Source organism: Ctenocephalides felis, unplaced genomic scaffold, assembly GCF_003426905.1.
Source record: "Ctenocephalides felis isolate EL2017-DRISC unplaced genomic scaffold, ASM342690v1 CF-g0.4_SCAFFOLD_01886, whole genome shotgun sequence".
Classification (NCBI taxonomy): domain Eukaryota; kingdom Metazoa; phylum Arthropoda; class Insecta; order Siphonaptera; family Pulicidae; genus Ctenocephalides; species Ctenocephalides felis.
In genome coordinates this window covers 146,316,871-146,343,782 of record NW_020538040.1, presented here as the reverse complement: position 1 = coordinate 146,343,782, position 26,912 = coordinate 146,316,871, and the positions used below count along the sequence as shown (strand labels likewise).

Genomic DNA, 26,912 nt, shown 5'->3' with positions numbered 1-26,912 from the left:
ACACGGATCAACCGATTTGAATAATTCAAAAAACATTAGATTCGTATTGATAAGGAGACGTGCTGATTAGTTTTGGGCGAAGGCAGGTCTAGCCGTTCCGAAGATACGGTGCAAAAAGTGCCGAAAACGGTAACTCAGTTTTTAAGAGAACGGAGCGTCCGATTTGAATAATTCAAAAAACATTTCACTTGTATTGACAAGATGAAGAATCGACAGAATTTTCATTAAGGTAGGTCTAGCGGTTTCGGAGATATAGAGGAAAAAGTAAAAAAATGAGCCATTTGACGGTCAAAAATGATCATTAGACATATGCACATCAAATTATCAGATATTTTATAGAGATTTTAACAATAAGTATACATTTTGTTAACATTCCTATGGGTTCCGTACCAATGCTTATGCGTTAGACAGCGACGCGGCGCTTACGCGCTTTATATTTTGTCCCTATGCAGTTAAAGCAGTACGATTGCTTTGAAAAGAAAGTTCAGATCTTCCACAATATGTCAAAATAAAAAAAAAAAAAATTTCCAAAAAAAAAAAAAAATAAAAAAAATTTTTTTTTTTAATTTTTTTTTTCAAAAAAAAGTAATTTTTTATCCAATTTATAGTTTCTCAAAAATCTTATTTTTTTAAAGTAATTTTTTTTCAAAAATGTTGATCGTTTTTAAAAAAATAATAATTTTTGGTACGGGAAGTTCCAGCAATTTGCCTTAAGGCACGATGCCTAAATTGCCTTAAGACAGAATTCCACTTACAGCTAGTTTGCAATTGACTTGTTATAATTATTTAATGTAGTTGTTTAACTAATTTTTAATGTAGCTCGTTTCTTTTCAGATTTTATACAGTGCCAACAGTGATATGCGTAGTGAATAATAACTTCGGAGGCTTATTGTGCATTAATTTTTTTTTATATTAATTGTAACAGTATTTGATATAGTATTAAAAGTAATTTTTCATTTACCATTTTGCGTTATTTCGAGTACATGGTTCACACTTTTTTTTTAATTTTCGAGAAACGAACGAACGTATGATGAAAATTGCGCGTTTGAAGCTACGTTCCTGCCGCCTACCCCCCACGGCAGGTCCAAGTAGTCGGGTTTCATATTTAAATTTAATTTGTTAATTGATTAATTTTTGTTTTATATCCCTGAGTGTATGGACCCCTGCGTTGTTTTTCCCAGAAGCACCGCAACCCTATGCACTTAATTTAAAAATTAATATTATTTGTGCCATTATTTTTATAATTATTATTAATTTTAATTTTTTATTGTTTTGATAAGTGGCCCATGGAAAGAAGTAAATTTTTTTTAGATTCATAAAATTCAGTTTAATTTTTTTTTAACTTAGTTTTAAATTTTTGTGCCGTAATGTAATGAACACAATTTCATAAATTAACTTTACTTTTACTGGTCGCACAATGAGTCTCCTGGTGGAGGAATGCTGAATTTATAAGTAGTTAAACTTGTCAATGTTCAAGAGATGGTAAGAAACTCTGAGATATGTACAAATCTTTTTAATCTTGATAGAATTAAATAAAATTTTAATTGTAGGTTGAATACAGAAGTTACCAGAGGAATAGATCCAGAAAACACTATTACTAAAACGGAAGGATGTTTACCAGAACGTTAGTGATTGCCAGTGTACAAGAGTAGGATGGACCACTTTACCACCAGGAGCACACACGACCAGAAGATCGTTTGTTATATTCAGATAAGTTTGTTACTTACTAAGATATTTCACTTTACTAAGTAGGATGGACCACTCTACCACCAGGAGCGCACACGACCAGGAGAACGTTATATTGATAAGTATCTTACTTGCTAAGATAGATCATAAGATATTAGTTTTTTGCGATCATTTTCTATATTATTTTGTTATATTAAGATAAGTATCTTACTTGCGAAGATAGATCATAAGATATTAGTTTTTTGCGATCATTTTCTATATTATTTCATCGGGGCCCCATTTACGTTATTCATTCTTTATATTTGATTCGTGGACGGATTTTTATACATATTATAAATAAAATATATCTTGGGCAAAATCGTGTTATATACAGTGTCAGACAGTGTTGTGTACAGTGATATATAGTGATACATGGAGTGCAAAACCTTGATATTTACAATTCAAGATCAAGATATAGTTCAAGATCAAGATACATACAGTAAAACATCAAGATCAAGATTCATACCAGATGAAGATACATACAAGATTAGAATCAACCAGAAAATTTTCTACAAAATTGGAGGACGTGCACATGGATATATTATTAAGTTAAAATTAGGCTATAATACATTAGGCTCGTAGTTTACTATTTTTTATTTTAAAAATGGGTGGGGAAGACGGCAAGGACCTTCCAGTTCGCATATATTTCGCGTTTTTTTCACAATTATTTAATAATAATTCATATAACAATACTTAATACTCAAATTTATGAACTTTCTAAGCGCACTCCTCTATAAGCTTCATAGTGCTGGGAACCTATGAAGTTAAAGTATTTACATGGTGGATCTTAGGGGGGTACATCATGTAAATACTTTTTTTTTTTTTTTTTTTTTTTTTTTAATTACAAATTACTCTTAATAGTACATTACAATTTTACCTTTAATTTCTAACAGGTTCTTGCATCGTCCACGGTTTTTTTCTAAAGAAGATCTTCATATACATTTAGTCATCTCGTGGGGTATTTTTTATGTTATATTCGTATCATTTAAGTTAGGCTTAGTAAATTAGCTTAGTTAATTAATTTAAGTTATTTTGTAAGTGGACTAGGGCTGTACTCAATTTGTACGGCGACACCACATTAAAAAAAACGCGCCTAGCAACTATACCTCCTGGGTGGTGTGGAAAATAGTTGCATCTTAGCTATAAGTATAATAATTATCAATTTAATTATTTTATTAATTATATTTAATTAATATATAAATGTGTAATGAAAAATGTAAATACGCTAATGTGTTAAACGCCCAAATATTCAATATAATAAAACTTTTAAAATAATCTTTGTTTTTCAATCTGAAAATCTCCCATTTTTTTTCAGGTAAAATTATTATTTAATAAATAATTTAATTTTTTTTAAACTATATTACATTTTGAACAAGTGCATGGTTTGGATAACAATATTATCATATTATTATGGATTATAATATTATGTCCAATTGTATTTTTTCCCCCATTTTTTTATTTTGAATTTTTATTTTACTAATATAGAACTAATAGAATATTTTACAGAACCCATAGAAATGTAAACAAAATTTATATTATTAAAATATCTGATAATTTGATGTGCATATGGCTAATGATCATTTTTGACCGCCAAACGTTTCTCTTTCAAATTTTTTTTATTGGATCACCGAAACCGCTGGACCTGCCTCCCACAAATTTAATCAGTTTTCCATTTTGTCTATATATGTAAATTTCTTTTAATGATATTGGACGTTCCGTTTCTCAAAAAATGAATTATTATATTTGGCAATTTGGCCCGTATTTCCGAAACAGTTGGATCCGTCTTGGCCAAATAACTAATCAGCACGTCTCGCTATCGATAGAAATCGAATTATTCAAATAAAATTTAATTTAATAAGTTTAATAAATGAAACTAAAAAAAAAGTTTTTTTAAATTCAATTTTTATCATTTTTCAAAAATATTTAAAGCTTTTTATAAAATTTTCAGTACGGAAAGTTTCAGTAACTTGCCGAAAGGCACAATGCCATGCGTCACTATTTTTTTTAAAATTAATACTTTATATATTAAATTTTAAATTTAATTTTTTTCGGCGCTATGAGTTTGGAAGTGTATAATTTCGCCATCTTAAAAGTGCTCGAGATCTGAAGAACATATTTTTCTTAAACTTTCAACTCACTTACGAATCTTTATATTAGCCAAATTGCCAAATTTTGCATTGCATTTGTATAATGTTTTGTTAATTATATTTCTTGAAATTAAAAATGTTATTAAAAAAATGAGTTAATTATATGGTATAGAATTTTCTTCTCACTATCCAAATTTTGCCGCCCCCGAAAATTTGCCGCCCTGGGCAGTAGCCCCGACTGCCCCTACTGTCAATCCAGCACTGAATGTAGCTATTAAGTAAAATCTTTCTAAAATTAAAAATAAAACATTGGGCCACTTTGCCCCTGGCCGTCACCATAGACAAAGCAAAAAGAGATCTGTTTGATTAAAAATTTTAGATTTTTGTAATTAATTAAGAATTAGCTGAAAATTTTACTGGACATAGTCCGATAGTTGTTAGTTTGATACGTGTTATGTGTTATAATGTAGTCCAATTGGCTTAGACAGTATAATTACTGAAAGTCAAATTAGACCTATGTGCCCCGCCCTACTTTACTACATTTTTAGGAACAATTTACACCAAAATACCAAGTTAATTATTTTATCAGATGTGAAATATATGTAGAAATTGAACTATCAAATAATATGAACCGGTGAAAGGGTTTTTGGTGCAAAAAAGAATTTCATACCGCATATTGTTTCGTATTGAGTATATGAGCATATTATGCATTTCTTATATATCGATTTCCAAATACATATTTAATACATTTTTTTGTGTAATGCCTTCAAGAAAATTTTTTGTGCGAAATAAATATTTAAGGAAAAAATGAATTAATTAAATTAAAAAAGTTAATTAAGTAAATATAATGTTTATTTGATTAATAGCATTATTTTCAATGAATTAATGATCCTTACTTTGCAAATTCTGCACACCAACCCCTACCTTCAGCTATTTACGCTTAATTATGAAATTATCTCGGCGATAAAACGAAAACACCCAGAATCATAAATCCTAAACGAGATTTCGAATCGTCATTGCTTGATATAAGCCAAAACCTCTATCTGTTTATCAGCATTCATATTATTATATACACGTGATGATTAAGATAAATGAGTCGCCATTAAAAGCACAAAAAGGTATAAATATCAAAGTTATTTCTTAATGTTCTCAAAGGCACCCCCGGCTTGATTATTTAATGACTTTGCGACGGCGGATGGTCGGTGATATATCGACCCCAAAATGGAGAAACATTGTAAACGACATTAGACAAAATTTACTCCTTAAATGGTAAATGGTAATGGGTTATAAGAGTCGTTTAAATCAGATTAGTATCAATATTTATTTGGGTACGAAATAATTAAAACTAAGCCAAGTGATTTTGTTTTTAATTGTTTTATTAGTGGGGAGACCGAACTTTTTTGTTGTTCTAAAGTGTACTTACATGGGAAAAGTGGTAAGATCCTCGTCCCAGCACCCACAATATGGCGATTAATCAAACAGTAGTACTATCCGTTTTCTCTTGAATATGTAGACCAAAACATGTTTCCAAATAGCCTTTCGGGATAATGCTGCAATATATAGACACTATTACTGTGTATTACTGTGTGTAGACTATATCACTATTAGAAAAAAAATATAATTTTATCATAAAAAGAAAATTAGGTTGCTTTCTAATCATGCTAAGTAGTGAAAAAATACATCACACAACAACTCATAGAACACTGAGAAAAGTTCTGATGCTGTTAATATTTTTTTTTATTATTAAATTTGTATGTAACAATGAGAATAAAGTAATAAAATATAATAACGATATTATAATGTAGTTTTAGATGCCAAAATATTAGAGTGTAACTCAGAATGATGACTAACCCATGTGTCCCCTAAATTGTTTGAACAACAGTTTGTGTTATTTTATTTATCACTTTTACTTCTACCATAGTCGTTCAGGAGTTTTGATCTTAATGATTAATTTTGTGAAGAATAATAAAACTAAGTAAAACTAGTTTGTTTAAGTCGTATAATTAACTTCCCGTAGGGTAGTTATAGTAATGGGCCGAAAATCGAAAATGAAAATTTTCGCATATATATCTTCATGTTTTGAAGGCTTCTGAACATTTTGGCATGCCTCAGAGAAATTAGATTAGTGTGTGTGTTTTGTGTGTCCGTATTTTTTCGTTTACGTTTTCGGGCGTATGGATCAACCGATTTGAATGGTTCAAAAGCATTCTATCCCTATTGATAGGGAAATGTGCTGATTAGTTTTTGGCAAAGGCAGGTCCGGCCGTCACGGAGATACGGAGCAAAGAGTGCAGAAAATAGAAATCGAGGTTTTGAGAGAACGGAGTATCCGATTTAAATGATCCAAAAAACAATCAATTTGTAATGATTGGGAGAAGTTGTGTTTAGTTTTTGGCAATGGCAGGTGCAGTTGTTTTGGAGATACTGAGCTAATTGCAGATTTTCATCTAAAACACAGAAAGGAAAATTATTTGTCTGATGAATACTGATGTAGACTGATTAGATGTCTAAAATGCGATATACACACATATATCTCTTGAAATTTTGTTCATAATTTGCAGGTCCTTTTTCAATACACACACACACATTATATATGCATTTATAACTGTTTATGTGGTATTTGTGTTATTGTGTATATAATCTGCTTTTATAACTTTTTATGAAAAAAAAGGACTATTAAATTAATAGAATCCTCTACAACATTAGTATCATGAAATTTAGATTCACTCAAAAATATTTTAATAAATATATGCAGTTTTCAATTTTTTTGGGACGTCAGCTTCTGTTGGTCTCGCACTAAATATGAAAGATTTTATCTGAATCTTTATTAAATCTTTATTAAATCTGAACCCACTTCTGAAATAATAAATTTGGTTCTCTTTATTAGAATACGATGTTCTCTCAAATTGTAATATTACACTTCTATATGACCACATTCGACTTCACAGTAGGAGAAACTGGGTACGGTTGTGCCACTTTTTTTTATCTGCAATGATTTTGTTAATTTAAGAGCTAGTTTGATGAAAAGTAAATTAAATGGTAATTTGAACATTGCCTTTGATGTCATTCTGAAATACTGTCCTCAAATACGATGGATTAATCATAGAATCAAATCCGATAAGAAGAAGGCAAGTGTCACAAACGTTCTGGGGGTGTGGCATGAAAATAGGTGAAAAACAATAGCTATAAAGTCAAAACAACATAACATAATCATTCAAGTAATGGGCTTATGAATATAGTATAACAATATTTAACAAAACATCAATTTTTAAATAAAGTTAACAAGACATCTTTGTGGAATCTCTTTCGTATTTTGTCTTAGCCCATTGTAGGCGGGCCCCATTTTATCGACTATTTCCTTCTTTTAAAATAATTTAACATATACTTACAGAAAAATAAACTCATTTAATATCTCCCCGTCCTTGTTCAGGAGCGTTTTTGTCGAAAATCTATCGGTCGGTCTTATCAGTGCAAAACGCGCAATAAAACCCCCAATGAATATTAGATGTCGCATTACTTTTCCATCGCTTTTTCACGAACAACGGAATTATCGCACTCCGGAAAAACTCTCCTTACTTCGAAGCGCTAAGACTTTCCCGGAAAATGCATTTCTCTATTTTCTTTCGATTTTCTCCTTTTCAGTCAATAGTGTTCGAACGCAAATGTTGCTGATGTTTTCTTCGAGTTTCGCACGAATCCAATTAGAAAAGATCAACAGAAGATAAATACTGGTAAATTACACCAAAGGAGAGGAAGAAATCTTTAACAGTATCATGGATTTGCCATTGAATTTCAGGAATCAGGTGCTGTATTTAGGAAAAATAAATCGATAATAAGAAACTTTCGCATTTTTGTAGGTCTATGATATTTTGATAAATTAAATTAGGATTTTTATAGACAGTTGTAATTACTTAATGAAATAAAATAAATAAAATATAAATTAGGGTTGCAAAGATATTTTGTAGTTCAAGTTAGGCTTATATATTTTTTTGTATAAATTAGTAATAATCAATTCAGAATTGATGAATTTTTGCATTCACCTTTTTATTGATTATGTTTTATGTAGAGTTGATATGCTTTTTGAAGATAAATTCTAAGTGCATCACAATAATTTGAATAAATTAAATTATAAAAAATCTTAAATCGTGAGAATTTAGGTCTGAACTAAACAACAGTGCTCACAACCAAATAAAAAAAAATTTTTTTTACTGATTTTCAAACATTGCCAATTATCTCCCGATAGCGATGTCGTGAGAATTAAGATGATGACTGGATATACATTTTTTGCCCTCTACTTTCAAATACTGTTGTTGAGAAATTCTTAACTTTTATATGTCGGTGGTAGACCTTTCTTAGCGCTGACCTTTATGCCCAGCACTATACTATATAGCCACTCATTGAAACATTCAGTCTTAATGATTTTTAGCATTTTTTAACTAAAATTTAGAAAAAATAATGTGCGGTGCTGTTTTTGTAATTTTGTAAATAAAAATATTGCAAAACTTGTAATTGCTTTGGTAAAACATTTTCGAGCTTTAGATGTTTCTTCAAGCGATTGATTTGAACAATACATTTTGATTCCAAAATTCACAAAAGCCTAGATATAGTATATTTAACTTCCCATGGGGTAAGTTATAGTAATCGCGAAAAATATCGGAAATGAAAATTTTTGTATTTCTTAAAGTTTCAAACGTTTCTGAACATTTTCGCATACCTTAGAAGAAATATATGTATGTGTTTTTTTGTATAGCGAAGGTAATGCATTTATGCATCTCAGACTGGAACATTAAAAAAACATTCGATTCATATGGATATCGAGACATACTGTTTAGTTTTTGGCAAAGGCAAAACTAGCGGTTTCAAAGATCCGGGGCAAAAAGAGCCAAAAATAGTAATTCAGTTTTTGAAAGGACGGAGCGTCCGATTAGACATATGCCCATCAAGTTATCAGATATTTTATAGAGATTTTAATAATGTGTACACATTTTGTGTCCTTTTTTTGGTTCTCTACCAAGTTTTTTAATTTTGAAGCTTATTTATATAGTTCAAACAAATGTCCTCGACATTTTCGACAGTGTGGAATAACCGATTTGAATGATTGAAAAAACATTCGGTTCGTACTCGATCGCAAGGCGTTTTTGCAATAGACACATCTTGCCGTTTCGGAAGTATCGAGCGCAAAGGTAATAAAAATGGTCATGCAGAAGAGAACGGATCATCCAATTAGATTAATTCAAAAAACATTTTGCTTTTGTAGACTGTGTGAAAAAAGTGCTTTCACAGAAAATTTTGTAATTTTAAAAATTTTCAATTTAAAATTTCAATTTTTTTGATAATTTCCAAAAAAACCCCTAAATTTTGAACAATTTTAAAAAACTATCTAAATTATAAAAAATCGTTTTTTTACAAAAATTTTAGATTATTTCGAAATTTACAAAAAAAAAATTGAATATTTTCAAAAATTTTAAAAAATCGATTCGAACTTATAAGATTTTTTCAAGATTTTGAAAAAATATCAAAATTACCAAAAAAAAATTTTTTTTTTAATTTTTTTAAAAAAAAATTACAATTTTTTTGTGAACATACACATAACTTGTTTGTAGAATACGTTCGTCGCCCAATTTAACAAGCGCTTATAAATTTACAGTATTTATAATAAATAATCTATTTGAAAATATATAAAACAATTGTAATTAATTATTTAATTTTCATTGATAAATTGATTATGTTCATTCTTCGAATGTATTTAATTACGGTACGAAATGTTTCATCAATTTGCCTTAAGGCACGATGCCATGCACCACTAGTTATAAGTGCATTCAATTCATTGAATTATTTGATCAATACATCTAAAATAATTCATAAAAATCTTTGTAATTTCGAACATACTATAATTTATTACACCGGATTCGTATGCAACAGAACCTTCTTCCTCTACCACACCAGTTTGCAGAGTTTCTCTTCCATCTAACTCACAACAAGAAAGGTAAAACGACTCGAACAGTTAGATTCTACACATAAGGCACTGAACAACTTTATATTTTTGGAAATGACTTGAAGCGTGGGTCATAAGCCTCGTTGGCAAATAATTAGAAGTTCACTTCGAAAATCTATCTTATTTCATAAAATTCGATTTGGAGTCTCTTCAGTTACTCTTTTTGTGTAAAATATTGTAGAGAGAAAATGTTTGCAGCGGCGCAAACCAGTTTGGAAATGTCAAGTGAATGTGAATACAGCCTCGTGTTCTTGCTTTGAATTTAAATCACGGTTTATGAAAAAATATATGCGGATAAACATAAGACACAAGTGTATCAGAAGTGCATTACTTGAATATAAAAAATATTTTTAAACATGTGTAAAAATATATTTTAATTTTTTAAAATAAAATTATTATTATTAAAACTAAAAAAAGTATTTATTTGTTGTGGTTGCTGTAATAAGCAGTTTGGAGCTTATTAATATGTTACAATTTACTAAATAAAAACGCTCAACTAAATTTTTTATATTTAACCAAATATGTTTTATAAATTCTATTAAATAGTTACCGATTTAGTGAAATAATATTATTTATTAAAATGTGTAGTTTAGAATTGAAATGTGTGATTTTATCAGTGATATTAGGTTTAGTAAATGCAGGCTATATACCACCAGGACCAAGATACACATGTCCAAATAGGTAAAAAATATATCTAAATTATAGTTTAAAAAACATAAATTTAACCAATTAACCAAAATAAATATTAGTTAACTATCCCAAAGATTTTATATCAATTTAAATATTAATCTATATTGTATCATATTCTTTTAAATCTAATGTAAAATCAATCAAATCAAAATCAAGTACAATCAATAAAAAATTTAAATTAGAACTCAGAGTATTTTAAAAATCTGAATTTTAGGAATTTCAGTAAATGCCTTAAATAAACAAATAATTTCATATTGTTCTATTTTATATTTTATATTATGTATTCTATATTTTCTTCATATAAATCAGAAGCATTAAATGTGATTTAAGAGTATAAACTTGAAATTCTATATAAAATTATAAAAATGTATTTAGGATTTTATTAATAATACTTGAACTATACAGTAGATTTAATATTTTAATATTTATTGTTAACATTAAACTTTCTTCTATCCTATATAACACAATTAAATATCAAAAACTATAAATTTGAATTTAGAATCAGAACCTTAAATTATAAATAAAATAATGATTAATTAGGCTTTTGTAGCAAATATTTAACTGTGTAATTGATTTTATATTATTGTAAATATTAACCACTTCATTCTCTATATTTTTCTCTATTAATTCTAATACTGTACTTTATACTGTACTTTATATAAAATACTTCAACATTATATTTTGAATATGAACCCAAATTCACTAAATTTTATATTACTCTAATTACTTATTATTACATTTTATATATGTTCTTCTTACATAGTTTTAAATAAAAAAGTTTAAATATAAATTAAAAATATAAACTCCAAACAATATACAAAATTATAATCCATATAAGTGATTCTTAAGGTTTTTGTAAAAAATGCTATACTATACGATACATTTTATATTATTCTAAATATTAGTAATTAAATTTTCTATATTTTCTTCTACCGAATCTAACGCGGGTTTATATGAAAAATTTTAAGTTTGTCTAAAAAAAAAGTCTATAAAATCATGATCGATATAATTATTTTCGCTTTTGTGAATAATATCTAACTTAAAATGATTTTTATTTATTCTAAATTTGAATATTAACCATTATTTTATAATGGTATATTTTTGTTTCTATTCAGCACAAATTGAAAAACTAACTTTAAAATTAGAATTGAACATGGAATTGCATATATAATTATTATATAAATAGTGTAATTAATTATTTAGGACATTGTTATATATTCAATTTGTCCTTAATTTTAATGTAATTCTTTATTGTCCAGAACATTTGGTTTAAATATATTTCCATTGAAAATACTACTAATACTACTAATTTGAGAAATAAAGAACCGGTTACAATAAGATTTTGAACGATTAGTGGAAAAACGAAATTGAACTATTTTTAAAACAGTATTGAATTTTTTTTAATTACTAGTAGTTTAGGTTGTGAAATTATCAAAACAGTATTAAAAGTCTGCTATAATAATTAATTTAATTAATTTAATTTATATAATTTATTAATTAATTATTTAATTAATTTATATAAATAATTTAAGAAATAATTATTGAACTATAGTAATAATGAACTATGATTTAACCTGATACGAATGTAGATATAAAGTTCTCAAATATCTAACATAATTCCATTGAGTAAAATGCATTTAGTATAGTATTAGTAATAACATTTAAAATTTTACAAAATTCATATAAATAGCGAAGGCTAAAACGCGCGTGGAACACTTTCACTTGTTCCCATGCATCGTCATAAATTCTGCTGAGATGACTGAGAATTATTTAAATAGAAATGTATAATGGAGAAATAGATTATAATTATTTTGTCGGAATAAACACTGAGAAATAAAAACAATAACACGCGTAAAATCATTATAGGTGACCAAAGAGTAGTGGAGACTGGGTACGGTAGTGCCACTTTTATTTGATCAGCAATAATATAGTTAGATCACCAGTTAGCTGGGAAAAGGAAAAATTAATTTAACATTTGTCTACGTGGAAATACTGAAATACTGTCCTTTAATAGTAGATTAGATATAGAATCAAATCAAACAAGAAAAGAGCGAGTGTCACAACCGTCCACACCCCAAGGACCGTTGTGTCAGGCATAAACGTAGGATAAAAGTAAGGTGACCATTTTTTTTAGTCAAAACCGGGACGGCAGTTTTTAGTTATGCTACCCTGGGACGGGAGAGGAGGGTTTATGCTAAATAACTTAAATATGATTTTAAAATAACATACTATATAAGGATACAATATATTTTATATGTATCTTAGATTTTTCCATCCATTTTCGCTTTTGTGTATTATGGAAAATTCTGTTCAATTTACTTCATAATTAACTTGACAAAAATAGCTTTTGTTCATTAGTTTACACAATTGTTATTAAATTTGTTAATGTGAGATGCTATTTAACCCGCCTTTGGAATTTTATATTTTGCATATTTTTCGTTCATAACGTATTTATTCATATAAGCCTGCTCGTTGTCTTGTTATTTAATTAACATGTTATTGCAAAGATTCAATTTAGATCTAGATTTTTCAAAAACCCGGGACAATCCTGGACAAAAGATCTAAATCTGGGACAAATTTTGCTTTTATAAAAACTTGGGAGGTATGGTGGAGATCCGGGGCTATTCCGGCCAAACAACCGTATTTAGTCTCCCCTGTCTACTAGTATATAAAAATGTTTTAACATAAATAATGAAAATATATAATATAAATAATGAATTGATTTTAATCAATATTTGAACTGATGATAATATAAATAATTTTATAACTTAGAAGCATAAAACCATGAATAATAATATTATAAACTAATATTCAATATTTTCTAGTCTATTAATATTTCTTAGCTTTTCACTTTTGTATCTACCTATATTATTTCAATATAAACTGTATACTACATTCCCATATAATAATGTTTCTTTATAATATTGATCTTATACTTGTGTTCTTGATAATTTGAACTTTAGTATTTAAAAGTAATAAACATGTAGTAAGACGTACATAGAATAGACAACATTTATATAGACATATAGTTTGGATTAAATAAGGCAAGGTAATAATAGAGAACACAAAAATTACAATAATATATTTCTAAAGAATGATATCATCATTAGTACAAGATGAGTTCGATTCTAATCCTTGAAATTTACCCACGGAGCTCATTGATCTTTAGTCATGTAGTCACATTTATTTTTTGGACAAATTGTTGGGATTTTATGTACTTAATACGGTTGATCTGATTGTGAGTAACATATATTTATTTGGCTTAATTATGCGCGGTTATAATAATATTCTAAATTTTAGATAATACACTCAAAAAATTAGTAAAATAAACAGTTCAGTTTGAATAAATATTTTTAATAATAATTTACAAGTAATTAATATTCAATAAATATAATAAAATATTACATATTTGTAATTTTTTATATACTTTATATAGTGTATGGCGAATCACAAAGGTCCAATTAGATATTAAGCAAAATTGTGAAAACCAAACCAATTGTCGCAACAAATAGCACATATCAGACTATCTAACTATGTTCAGTAAAACTCACAGCGAATTCATCACTGCAAAAATGTATTTTTTTTAACCCTTAGACGAGGTGAAAGGGGACGGCAAGGACGCAGACAGATCCAATGTCTTAATTTTAATTTTGAAGGAAACGAAATAATAGTCACATTATTCAACTAATGCACAATAAAATTTTTACCTTGATCGGGAATTTGTTCAGAAATATTCATCAACAGAGTTGGAATAACTAATATTTTAATATATTTCTTGTAAAATGGCTTTTTTAACAGAATCTATATTTTTATTCACTTTTTTATTGTTTATGCTTTGCCAAGGTAAAATGTTAGTTGGTCCTGTTTACCCTACTCACATGTTAGCTTTTATAGAAGTTATATGAAAAAAAAAACTGTTGAATCTAATTGAAAATTAACAATACATCTTATAAACAATTAAATAAGGTATAATCAAAAATTATATTGAAGTATGGTAAACTAAACAACAGTGCTCACGACCAAAAAACTAACATCAAAAGAAAATACTTTTGTTATGAATTTTGAAACATTGCCGTTTATCTGCCGGCATCGTAAGAATCAAGGTGGTGGCTAGTTACACATTTTTCCCCCATACTTTCAAATATTGTTATTAATTTTTTTTAACATTACTTATTTTTGAAGAATCCGCGGTGAACCTTTTTACCCGCTGATATTCAAGACAGCTCTACCGTTTACTTAGAATCATTTATTTTAATATTAGATATTATAAATTTAAATTGCAAACGAGTTAGCTATATGGAACTTTAATTATGAATATCGTTAATTTATAAGGATAATGCATATTTCCGATGTCAACGTCGTCTTTTAAATATATAATCGAATAATTACATCAAAGAAAGATCATATATATATATATATATATATATATATATATACATATATATATATATATATATATATATATATATATATATATATAGATACATATATATAATTTATAATTTTGAATGCATATGGTACGTTCTAAATTATTAAATATCTTTCATCAATATTTTATAATTTTTTGTATGTTATTCGTACTAAGATAGATACTATATTTTTATTTAAACAAATGAAAATAATAAACTATAGTAAATAAAATCAAATTTTAAATGAAATAGCTGTTCCATAACATAACTTTGCTAGAATATTCAATATAGGCTTTGTAAGCTTCTAGTGTAATGGAAAACATGGAACTATTTTATTTATATATTTGATAAATATTATTTATAGTTAGATATATAAATATTCTTAAATGTTTTCTAATCGATATATTACTTCTGCTCATCGTCGCTTTTTTGAAGGCAAAGCAAACGGTTGTCCTATCTATTTTGATTTATTTTATATTAGGAAGAAACCCAATTTTAGTTTTTTCTAATAGTAATCATATTATATGGAGATATATAATACATATAATATTTATGTTTTTTATAATATATTTATGGTATTTATAATATTTGTCCTCTCATTTAGAACCCAGCTCATTTCGCCTTGTGTCTGTTTGGCGGGTGGTGACGATGGACTAAAAATTCTTTGCGAAAACTCCAACATAGCTTCCATGGGCGTGGGTCTAAATAATTTGGCAACATTTGCAATGCCCGTTGAAGAACTTAGACTAAACAAATGCCATTTTGGTTAGTAATTTTCACATAATGCTTTACAGAAAAATAATTATAAATTAACTTCATTAATTATTGTTTAATTTATGCAGAGCGCATGTATGGAAGTCTTTTGTACAAATTAAAATTAAGGATTTTACGAATTGAAGACACGCCGATTCAAACTATTGATCAATATAGTTTTCTTGGAGTCAATGATACTTTGCAAGAATTGTATTTGACGAATACTAGTATTCATACGTTTCCCAAAGAAGCATTTCAGGTAAAATATGAAAATTATTGATGTAATGATAATATATTCATTTAGCAATAATTTGGTAAAATATCCAACTGTAGAAATTAATATTTTAACATCAAGAATGCATATGGCAAATGCTACATATTTAGCAGTATGCTGTTCACATAGTAATAGTTTGTGAATACAAAAAAATATATTCAAATGATTTGATTTATTCTGCATAATTTTCTAATCATAACTGTCTAGTTACCATATAAGATATATGAAACCAATATGAAAATAACATATTTTAATATTGTCTAGGTATAAAACTAAACAAACGAAATAATGGAGCATTTCTTATTTGAGACTCAACCTGTACATAAATTTATAATTTACTAGTTAAGTTTTTTTTTATATATTTTCATGTGATAGATCTAATCCATGATTTTAGCAAAAATATTTTTAAATTATATATATTTAGAATTTCTAGTAATAATTTTTTTTTAATATCTATGCCGCACATATACTCGTTGCTGAATAAAAGTTCCAGAATATTATGAATAAAAATAAAAAAACCTAGGCTATTTTGGATAAAATATATTAGTAATTGTTAATAATAATTAAGAATTAATAATATGATTCGCTTTTTAATATCAATGGAATTTTTCAGAATTTAGTATAAGCATTAGTATTTCCCACGAATAACTTCTAATTATTTAAATTTCCAGATTTTAGGTAACTTAACAGTGCTAAATATAAGACAACATAATTTTACCAAGTTAGAAAAAGATATTTTCTACGAAAGCAGAATCAACATCAGACTTGAAAAACTCCATATCACAAATGGACCACTTTCTGACTTTCCAATTGAAACATTTCAGGTATAAAAATTTTAATCGTGATAATATTAGTTTATTATTAATATAATTTATTTAATATGGAAATAAATATAACTAGTTGGTATTGGTACATTGCCTTGGCAAATTTCATGAACTTTCCGATATAATAATCGACTTAATCTATAATAAATAAATTAATTTATCAGTGATTTCAAATTTTCAAAATTCAATATTTTTTTATAATTGAACCAGTTTCCGTAAGACTATAGTGCTTTAGTATATTTATTAAGAATAAGTACTCTATCGCTATACCAAGTAAATCGTCTAATTATTATTCAATTAAACGCCAAAAAACTACTCATTTTCTCAAACTTTGATGAATTTTGAAAATTAAACTACTTGTCGTAAGGCCGTAATAATTCAGTAAGTTCTATAAGATCATGATATATATTGCCAAAAAAATCCCACTTAATTTTTTTCAACAGTTAATTACAAGAAAACGGCTCCGTAGATTTTTACCTAAAACTAATAAGTATCATTCCCAACTAATATCTTTCGAACAGTTTTTTATTTTTTAAAATCGATTCGGTAGTATGAGCTTAAATGCAGACAAAAAGTTTAACACTTTTTCCCAAATTACAAAGAAACGGCTCGGTAAATCGTCGCACAAAACTGACAAACGATAGTCCTCATTGAGATACATCAAATGGCTTTTAAATTTTCGAGACCGGTCCAGCCGTGTTTGAGAAAACGTCGATTTACGGCAAAAAATCTGTTCACATACAAATTTGGTCTCATTTGATTCAGAATGGCTTGAAACGTTGAGGAAACATAAAATTAACAAATCGGATTTTTTGATGAAAACATAAACTTCGGAAAGTTAATCAAAGAAAGTGTAAAATATGATCAAGATCATCATGCAGATTATTATTCATAGTTTTATTATTCATTGAGAAACAACTTATTTGGCACATTTTCACATTCGAGGATTGTTTGGTTTAGAATTCGATCTAGTTTAGTTACTCATCAACTATAATTTTATTAGTATTTATGAATTATTTAAAATTGCAACGAATTTAAAATTGTAACAGCTCTATTTTTATTTCAAATGCAAACTTCAAGCGCGTTATATGTACTTGAACCCATTCGCTATATTGTGTTGTTAAAAATTTAAAAATTGCTTTATTGATAGACCAGCTAAAACAATTCATATCAAGATCACAAGGTTATCAGACCAATAAATATAGTTCCTTTACCCATATGATTACTATCTCTCGGTTTCTCTCTGTTAACGATGCATTTATGACATTCAATTCTCCCTTAGCCCCTAAGGAAGCTAAAGACGTTGGACTTGAATACAAATGCATTAACAGGACTCAAAAGGAACCAGTTCAAAGGACTTCGGGACGTGGAAGTCCTCGATTTGAGTCACAACAGTCTGCCCAAGTTGGAGGCGACCGCCATCTCTGATCTTACCAAATTGAGCTGGTGCAATTTGTCACACAATGCGATGACTGATTTACCGAGGTAAAAAAATAATTGAGTGGAAAATGATCTGTTGATAATAAATGTATGATATTGAGCCTTTACATATAATGCGTTATAGACAAATACACCCATCCCCTTCCCTTTACACGGAAGATAGTTTCCATAAAAACCGCGTAACTCCAAAAATTCACACTCATATGGAAAAACCGTGCTAAACGAAAATCACTATAAAAGAGCCTTTTTGACAGTTTTTAATACGAGGAAGGACAAACATATAAAACAAAAAGAGTGCGCGTAAGGTTCACACTCGATTGAAGTAAAACTTATTTAAGTAAAAATAAATATATCATATAACAATTTTGAATAATGTTTTTTAGTAATATGGTAACACTCGTGATGCACGCATTTATTAGTCTCAACCATTATACACAATTATATAATGATGTATTATAAATTATATATTTATAATAGCATTAAAATTATGTATAATATTTAAAAACAATAATGTAATTAAAGTTGTACTTCAAATATGACATGATCGGTTTGTCATTGTAATTAGCTGATTAATGTTAAACAACGCCTAAACAAATATTATTTTCGCAACTTCACTTATCATGTAATTGTGTTTGAAGAACTTCATGTAATTAAAATTAACATTCATTCATTGACTGATTGTACTTTTTTTCACTTTTTCGCTAGCGATATAATCTCATTCTTTGAACAGCTACAATATTTGTTTTGCCTAAAAATATTTTTCATTTTTAAACTTCAAAGATTTAGAGGGCTCGCCTGTAGGTCAGCGGTTAAGAGCGACGGGACTTGTTTCAGAGGTCCCGGGTTCGATACCCACTTCGAGCAGCCTGTTGTCAGGCAGCAGTGACAACGATTTTCACTTGAAAATGTAGATAGCAATATGTTTCCAAGTGAAAATAGCCCTTAATCCGGCATTGCTGCTCCAATAAAATGTCAGCCCTATTAGATTAATTAATTAAGGGGGACAGGGTAAAATATTCTTCTGATTCAGAAATTTTTCATTAAATCAAGATTTGTACTACGATGTAACTTTAAAATGTTTATTTATCTATGCCGATTTCCTTGTTGATATCGACACGCATACAACGTTGATGCCTGTACGCAACACATCACATACCCGACGATTAATCACAATCGACCAGTATAGAAATGATATCACCGAGAGCGAATGACGAATCATTGGCACTCGGCTCTTATCTTATCTGCCGTAACGCACTTTCGTTGCGTTTGTACGGATTTACACCCTAGTCGCGCCTAAAAAAGTTTTACTTCAAGAACGTAATTAATTTATCATATATAATCAGGTGAATATAGGGTTGATATGAAATCTTCAGGAACTTTAAAATTGAAAAAAAATACTCACTAAAAATTAATGTTCATATTCACTAAAAAAATTACAATTCACTAAATTCACTCAATTTAAATTAATTAATAATTTTATGAGATATATTTGTTTATAATTGATTGAAAGACTAATGACACTAAAATCGAGAAGTTTTAAGTTCAGAAAACTTGTTAAAAAGAATAATTGTTCCCGTAGCTTTTGTCATTTTCTATGATATGTTTTTTTTTCAAATTTATATTTGTGATATTAATAGAGCACTACTCATTTATTAAATAATAATATAGTCAAATTTAAATAATTTATTACATTTAAAATTTCAGGGGTACATTCGCCAGAAACGCTGTACTTCGAGTTTTGAATTTATCACATAATAAACTGAAAAAATTGGATACAAACAGTTTCCGTGGTATGAGATTTTTGAGGTAAGAATAATTTATATATTTGTAAACTTATATGAAAAAATGTTATATGAAATTTTCATACATTTACACTTCCAATAAGTTTTACTTCTACAGTCACTTGAGAAATGGACAAAGAATTCATTCATTTATTCATTCATTTTTTTTCTTAAATATGTTCTTTAATATAATATATAATTATTTAAAATAATTTGACTAATAATTTATTATTTTTAGGCGTTTATATCTAAATGATAATCAAATTGGAGATGTCGGTCGTGGTACTTTTGGATCGATCGCCAAAATTGGAACAATCGATTTGGCACGAAATAAAATTACTAAAATTGATTATCAAATGTTTTTCCAACTGAACTTCATCGAGGTAACTTTAGATAAAAATCTTCAAAATTCATGATACATATATTATTTATTTAATTTTCATGTTTATCCAGATTATAGATGTATCAGAAAATGCAGTCACGGAAATTCAAAAATTATCTTTCAAAGATATTTATTTGGCAAATATAAATTTATCGCACAATGCAATATCCAATATAGAAGACGGCGCTTTTGAGAATTGCGCAAATATAACAATATTGGATTTGTCATACAATAATATCACTGCCATTCCAAGGAATACTTTTGATCCAACGACATATGCAACTGAACTACAACTATCATATAATTATTTGACTAATATGTCCCAGGTAAAGTTATAATTAATAAACCAAGTTAACTTTTTTATTGCTATATCCAAGGGCCGTTCGTAGGGCAGTGGTAAGAGCCTCCGCCTTGCAACCATAAATTTACGAAGTCGAATTCAAATACCTTGCTATGTACAGCTTGATATCACGTTGTAGTGATATTAATTTTTACTTGGAAATATAGAACCAAATAAATGTTAAAATAGGTTTTTGAGATATTGCTATAATACATTACATAACAATTAGAAGTGTATAATTTTTTTTTCATAAATAGAAAGGACAATCATTGGATTGTCTTCAGACTCTTCATAGTCTGTAAATTTAGTATTTTGCCGCATACCAGAAAAATGTTATGGCAAGACCATGTTATGAAAAACTTTCTATACAATATATTGACAAAAGCCATGTGGTTGGTGTGCAGTCAGGCGCATTTCTCAGGTTGTCAGAAAACCTAATCTAGAAACCGCACAAATGTCAAAAAACGATCTTAGATAACAGGGTCTTTCTGACTCAGCTCCATAACATACGAGTGACGTTGCAGTTTATGTGTAGAACGCATGAATGCGCAGCAAATACATGACATTTTGTCAGTATTCATTATGATTCAGTAGCATAATGTACGGAAGTTGGAGCGTAACATGGCCTTGCCATAACATTTTTCTGTTATGCGGCAGAATCGGTCCCTAACTCTTATCATTTATTTTTAGATTCCTCTGCACAATATGACTGGTTTAAAAATCCTAAACGCTTCACACAATCTTATAGAAATCATTCCACGAAATACGTTTCCCAAACTATACGAGTTGCACACAATAGACCTTTCATACAACAAAGTGTCATCGATCGCAAATGCAGTTTTACAAACACTGTTTTCCCTTAGAAACTTATACCTCAGTCACAATTCCTTGGAAATAATTAAACCTCCGACTTTTGGAACATTACCAACATTATTAGATATGGATTTGTCTTACAATAATATGAAGGAAATAGCAAAAGGAGCATTCACAAAATTGACGAGTCTCAGGACATTAAATGTAGAAGGAAATTTGTTAAGTAAAATGTTTACTGTACCGATTTCTTTGGGTCATCTGAAGATTGCAAATAATTTGTTAGAAGAATTGCCAGAAAAGACATGGCCTAGCATGAATTCCATACTGTCTTTGGATTTTAGTGGAAACAAATTTGAAAATCGATTAGTTCATGGAAGTTTTTCAAATCTTTTAACTTTACAAAGACTCAATTTATCGGAAAATGGAATATCGCAAGTGCCTTGGGAGAGCTTAAGCGAATTGACCGCTTTGCAGTATTTGTATTTACAGGTAAGAAAAATTAAATAAATAGTTTTATTAATATTGCATAATCGAAATGATAAAGAATAATATATGATCACATGTGAAGCTAAAATTTTAAATTGAAAATATAATAAAATCTATGCACGTCCACATAGCAGATATTTTTAAAGAGACGTATCGCAGATTTATTGTAAAATATACTTTACCACTTAAAAGTTTAAAAAAAGAGTGCGCGTAAGGTTCACACGCGCTTGAAGTAAAACTTACTTGCTACTGTACAAGATAGCATTTAAGTAAAAATAAATACATCATGTAACAAATTTAAATAATGTTCATTAGTAATATGGTAACACTCGTGATGCACATATTTATTAGTGTCAACCATTATACACATTTATATAATGATAAATTATAAATTATATATTTAAAATAGCATTGAAAATATGTATAATATTTAAAAACAATCATGTAATTAAAGTCATACTTCAAATATGACACGTTCGGTTTGTCATTGTAATTAGCATTTAGAAATGAACCTTCATTAGAGAAATAAAGTAATTGGTGATAATAACTTTTATAATATTCGTTCACACATTTATCTTGAACAACGCCTACACAAATATTGTTTTCGCAACTTCACTCATCATGTAATAATTATGTTTAAAAAACTTCATATAATTAAAATTAACACACATTCATTGACTGCTTGTATTTTTTTTTACTTTTTCGCTGGCGATATTATGTCATTCTATGAACAGCTGTAATATCTGTTTTGCCTCAAAACTATTTTCCATTTCAATAGTTTAAAACATTTATAGAAACTACGAGTAATATAGAAATTATTTCAATAAACTTATATTTCATACACGGCGCAAATGCTGCATTTGTTTTATTATTTTCATTATAATTATTTACGGGGGACAAGGTAAAATATTCTTCTGATTCAGGCATTTTACATTAAATCAAGATTTGTACTACGATGTAAATTGTAAATGTTCATTTATCTATACGATTTCTTTGTTAATATCGGTACGCATACAACGTTGACACCGGTACGCATACTACGACAGATCTCTATTCACATACGCGACGACTAATCACTATCGACCCGTATAGGACTTATATCATCGAGAGCGAATGACGAATCATTGGCACTCAACTCTTATTGTATCTTATCTGCCGTAACGCACTTCCGTTGCATTTGTACGGATTTACACCCTAGTCGCGCCTAAAGAAATTTTACTTCAAAAAATCAACATGAATAAAGAAAATTAAAGCAAAATAGTGAACCTTCAAAAAATAGAACATTTGTGACTATCAATTTTACAAAGCTTGGTTTATATGCATAAGCAAATTTGTTAAATAAAGACATGTACCGCACATTCATTGAATATGTAAGACCGGCACTATACAATTTTTTTTATTTTTCAGAACAATAATTTGACTCGGCTCCCCAAAGCCGCATTTGGAAGATTGCCAGTAGTTTTCGAGTTGGATTTATCACACAATAATATCGGAAATATTAGGTAAGCATATATGTGAATTGCATACAAATAACGAAATAAATATCAAATATATCTTAATAGAAAATCTTATAAAATAAAATTACTGACATATTTCCTATATTTTCAGCATTCATGCATTTGACGGTCTGCTCCAACTTTTAAAACTAGACATGTCTCATAACAAAATCCGTCAAATACCAACTGGAGCATTTAGAGGATTGGTATCTTTGAGAACTCTTCACTTATCTCACAACAAAATAGAAAAATTGGATAATAAAACAAATAGTTTATTCGAAGATTGTTTGTCTTTAGAAAACCTGGATTTGAGTCATAACAAAATTAGTTTTGTTACAAGGAAAAGTTTTCCGAGCAACCCGTATATTCCGTACAGATTGAAAAATTTAGATTTAAGTTACAATTCTTTACCAATTCTTACATACGATTTGACTTTTGGAACAAAGAAATTGGAGAAGCTAAATGTGTCTCATAATATGATTAGTGACCTGTATAGAGGTAAGATGTAGGAAAGAGCAATTTGCTTAAATGCTAATTAATATTGATATATGTATGTGTTATTTTTTCCACTTTCACATTCACTAGAAAACTTATCAATTAGTTTTACGAACATATTAAATATAGTGAACTTTAAATAAATAAACGTTTCCTTTATTTCCAGGAGTATTAGGCAACTTGACTTCACTACAAACGTTAGATATGTCTTTCAACATGCTAGAAGATTTAATTTCTGAACCAAATGCATTTAATCTGCCAAAGAATATAACAAACTTGATTATGAACGACAATAAAATTATGTTTTTGCCAATAAACAAATTTATAAATGCAACTCAATTGAAGAGTTTGGATTTGAGAAATAATGTGATCAACCAGTTTCCTTATGAATTTGTGCAGCAGATTGATCAAGGGTTAGAAGTCAAATTTGAAGGTAAAAAAACAATGTATAGAAACCAATGATTTATATAAGTCTAGTAAAATCAGAAATAATGAAAAACACTTTGCAATATTTTACCTTTTGGCCAATTGGCACATAAGACCTGATCTTATGTATTTGTTTTAATGCTAGATTATTTAGATAATGTAATTGTGTACAAATTATACTGCAGTGATGTGAATTTCGAGCTCAATTTACTAGTTCAACTTTTACAAAGTTGGCCAAGATATTTTGGTACCTGTTGCCCAAAATGTATTCTATTTAGTGCACTTTTTAGGGTTGCACTTTAGTTTTACCATCAATGGTACCTAGCTCTTAGCTTTTCCTAAATTTTATTGTTTTATTATTCATGTTATATTTTATTACTATATATTAGAACAAATTAAAAATGCATGTGCAATGATCATCGTCGTCTTATTTGTTGATCCTCGATGCAATCATATTTACAATGTGATCTTGTACATTGTTCTTCTTATTGACCAGAGATATAATGGAAGTTAATATTAGGGGACAGTCCCCTAGTGACGGACACCTAAGGTTATTTATAAATAATTCAAAAAATATTTTACGAAATGTCTATTAAATTATGATTTATGTTAGATAACAAAGTTAGAAATCAAACTTAATTAACAAAACCGCAATCTTTGCTAAAAATAATTAATACAATCAATCAAACGTTGGTATCAAAAAAAATGATTTTGAACAGTGGCACCTAGTACCGGACATTTTAAAATAACCTGCATTGATCACATATGTAGGCATCTCCACACTCTGGAATGTCTACACGTGTGTCTTTGACAAATAATCTTAGATATTGCAAAAAAGTCACTATTCATCCACCCTTTTGGCTGGGCCACACCGATGCTCTCAGCTGGTGCATTCACCATAAGTTTTTCATTCTTCGACTAGGAAATACGAAAAATGGGGGTATATAGTGACCGCTAGCACTTATACAGAACTAAATTAAATAATTGGAAAAAATTACGTATATTCTCACAAGAAATATCAATATGTTTACTGTCCGGCACTAAGGGACGACTTAGTGTCCGGTGCTAAGAGACAGACATTTTCGTACATTTGATGGCACCTACTAAAATTGGTTAAAAGATCTAATAATATTCTACCATTTTACGGATAATAATCAAGTACAACTTTTACCTTTGCATACCACTCAAATGTAAATGCATAAATATGCTAGAATTACTTCCATTGATATTTAGGTGATGCCGTGATTTTGCGCCTAAAACAGAAAAGGGTTGCTCTCGCCGTCACAGACGAGGCTTGGCGCGTGATCCTGTGCCCCCAGTGCCCCTTTCAGTTGTATTTTGAATTGAGAAGATTTATACTTGCTTAAATAATACGTGTTAAATAGAGTGTCTAGTGCTTGGTGCCGTCCGGCGTTACGGGACTTCCCCCTACTGATTTGAATTTTACGACAGTGTTAAAAATTGAAAACAAACACATTAACTTTTGTCCATATAGAGTTTGCTTTCCTCAAAGAACGTCTTCAGGCAGTTTTTTTAATATTAATTTATATTTTTTATATTTTAGGTAATCCTTTAAAATGTGACTGCACAGTGAGGCCTTTAAAACATTATTTGCTGCGACAATCTATTTTGCCGCCAGAATATGAAAATCTAAATTGCCAAGAACCTAAACATGTAGCAAATCAAGTTTTAGCAAATATACCAGATGGTCATTTGAATTGTGTCAATGGATCTCTACCTCAAGTAACCAATATGACACAGGCAGAATATGATAAGCTCTTCCAGATGCAACCTGATTTGAAATTTAGATATATTCAATTGTAAGTAGACCGTGGAAAAGTTATTAGAAAATAATTGACATTGATGAATACTCGACAACATTTGAAATAATTTACGCCATCCAGATTTGAAATCAGAGTTACTTATGTCCTTAGACCAAATATATCCTTGATATTGGTTGTGTACTTTGCTAGATTTTTTGCTTTTTTATATATCAGATAAAATATTTCATAGTATTTATTTTTTATCAGCATACGTCGGCAACTGGAAGCACAATGGTACATAACGTCCAGAGAAGACGTCGGTGACGTCCACATAACAATTCGGGACAAGTCAAATGCCTTGGTCTACTCCCAAATAATGCCTTATGATGCTCGAATAGTAAAGATAAACTTGGATTCAGATGAAGCCATCGATTTAGCTAGAAGTATCAGATCAGAATCCCAATTACAACTATGTGCTTTAGCCAGAGATAGTTTGGATGAAGTCAGATCATGGTTTCCTCAACAGTGCCAAGATTTGCCAACCAGACAAATTCGAATGTGGGATGCCAGAAGTAAAAAGACGTTGATTATCTTTCCTAATGAGAACTTTGTGAAAAATTCTTGTTCGGGAATCGCAATTAACTGGACCGTTGGATATATGTTGATTGTTGCTTTGGTATTAAGAATTGTTGTCTGAATTAGAATTTGACACTGCAAAGCAACGTATTTGTTT

At 28.8% G+C, this 26,912-nt stretch overlaps 1 protein-coding gene across 1 annotated transcript; it reads left to right on the top strand.

The window, feature by feature from the left end:
• The first annotated feature begins 10,387 nt into the window (after positions 1-10,387).
• Positions 10,388-26,876, top strand: LOC113376038 (toll-like receptor 6). The gene is made up of 14 exons (XM_026615967.1): positions 10,388-10,488; positions 15,511-15,671; positions 15,749-15,918; positions 16,605-16,757; positions 18,040-18,242; positions 19,902-20,003; positions 20,217-20,361; positions 20,432-20,686; positions 21,391-22,002; positions 23,407-23,501; positions 23,608-23,993; positions 24,157-24,423; positions 25,981-26,236; positions 26,447-26,876. The coding sequence occupies exons 1-14, from the start codon at positions 10,388-10,390 to the stop codon at positions 26,874-26,876; spliced, it is 3,336 nt and encodes a 1,111-aa protein (XP_026471752.1).
• Positions 26,877-26,912: the final 36 nt, after the last annotated feature.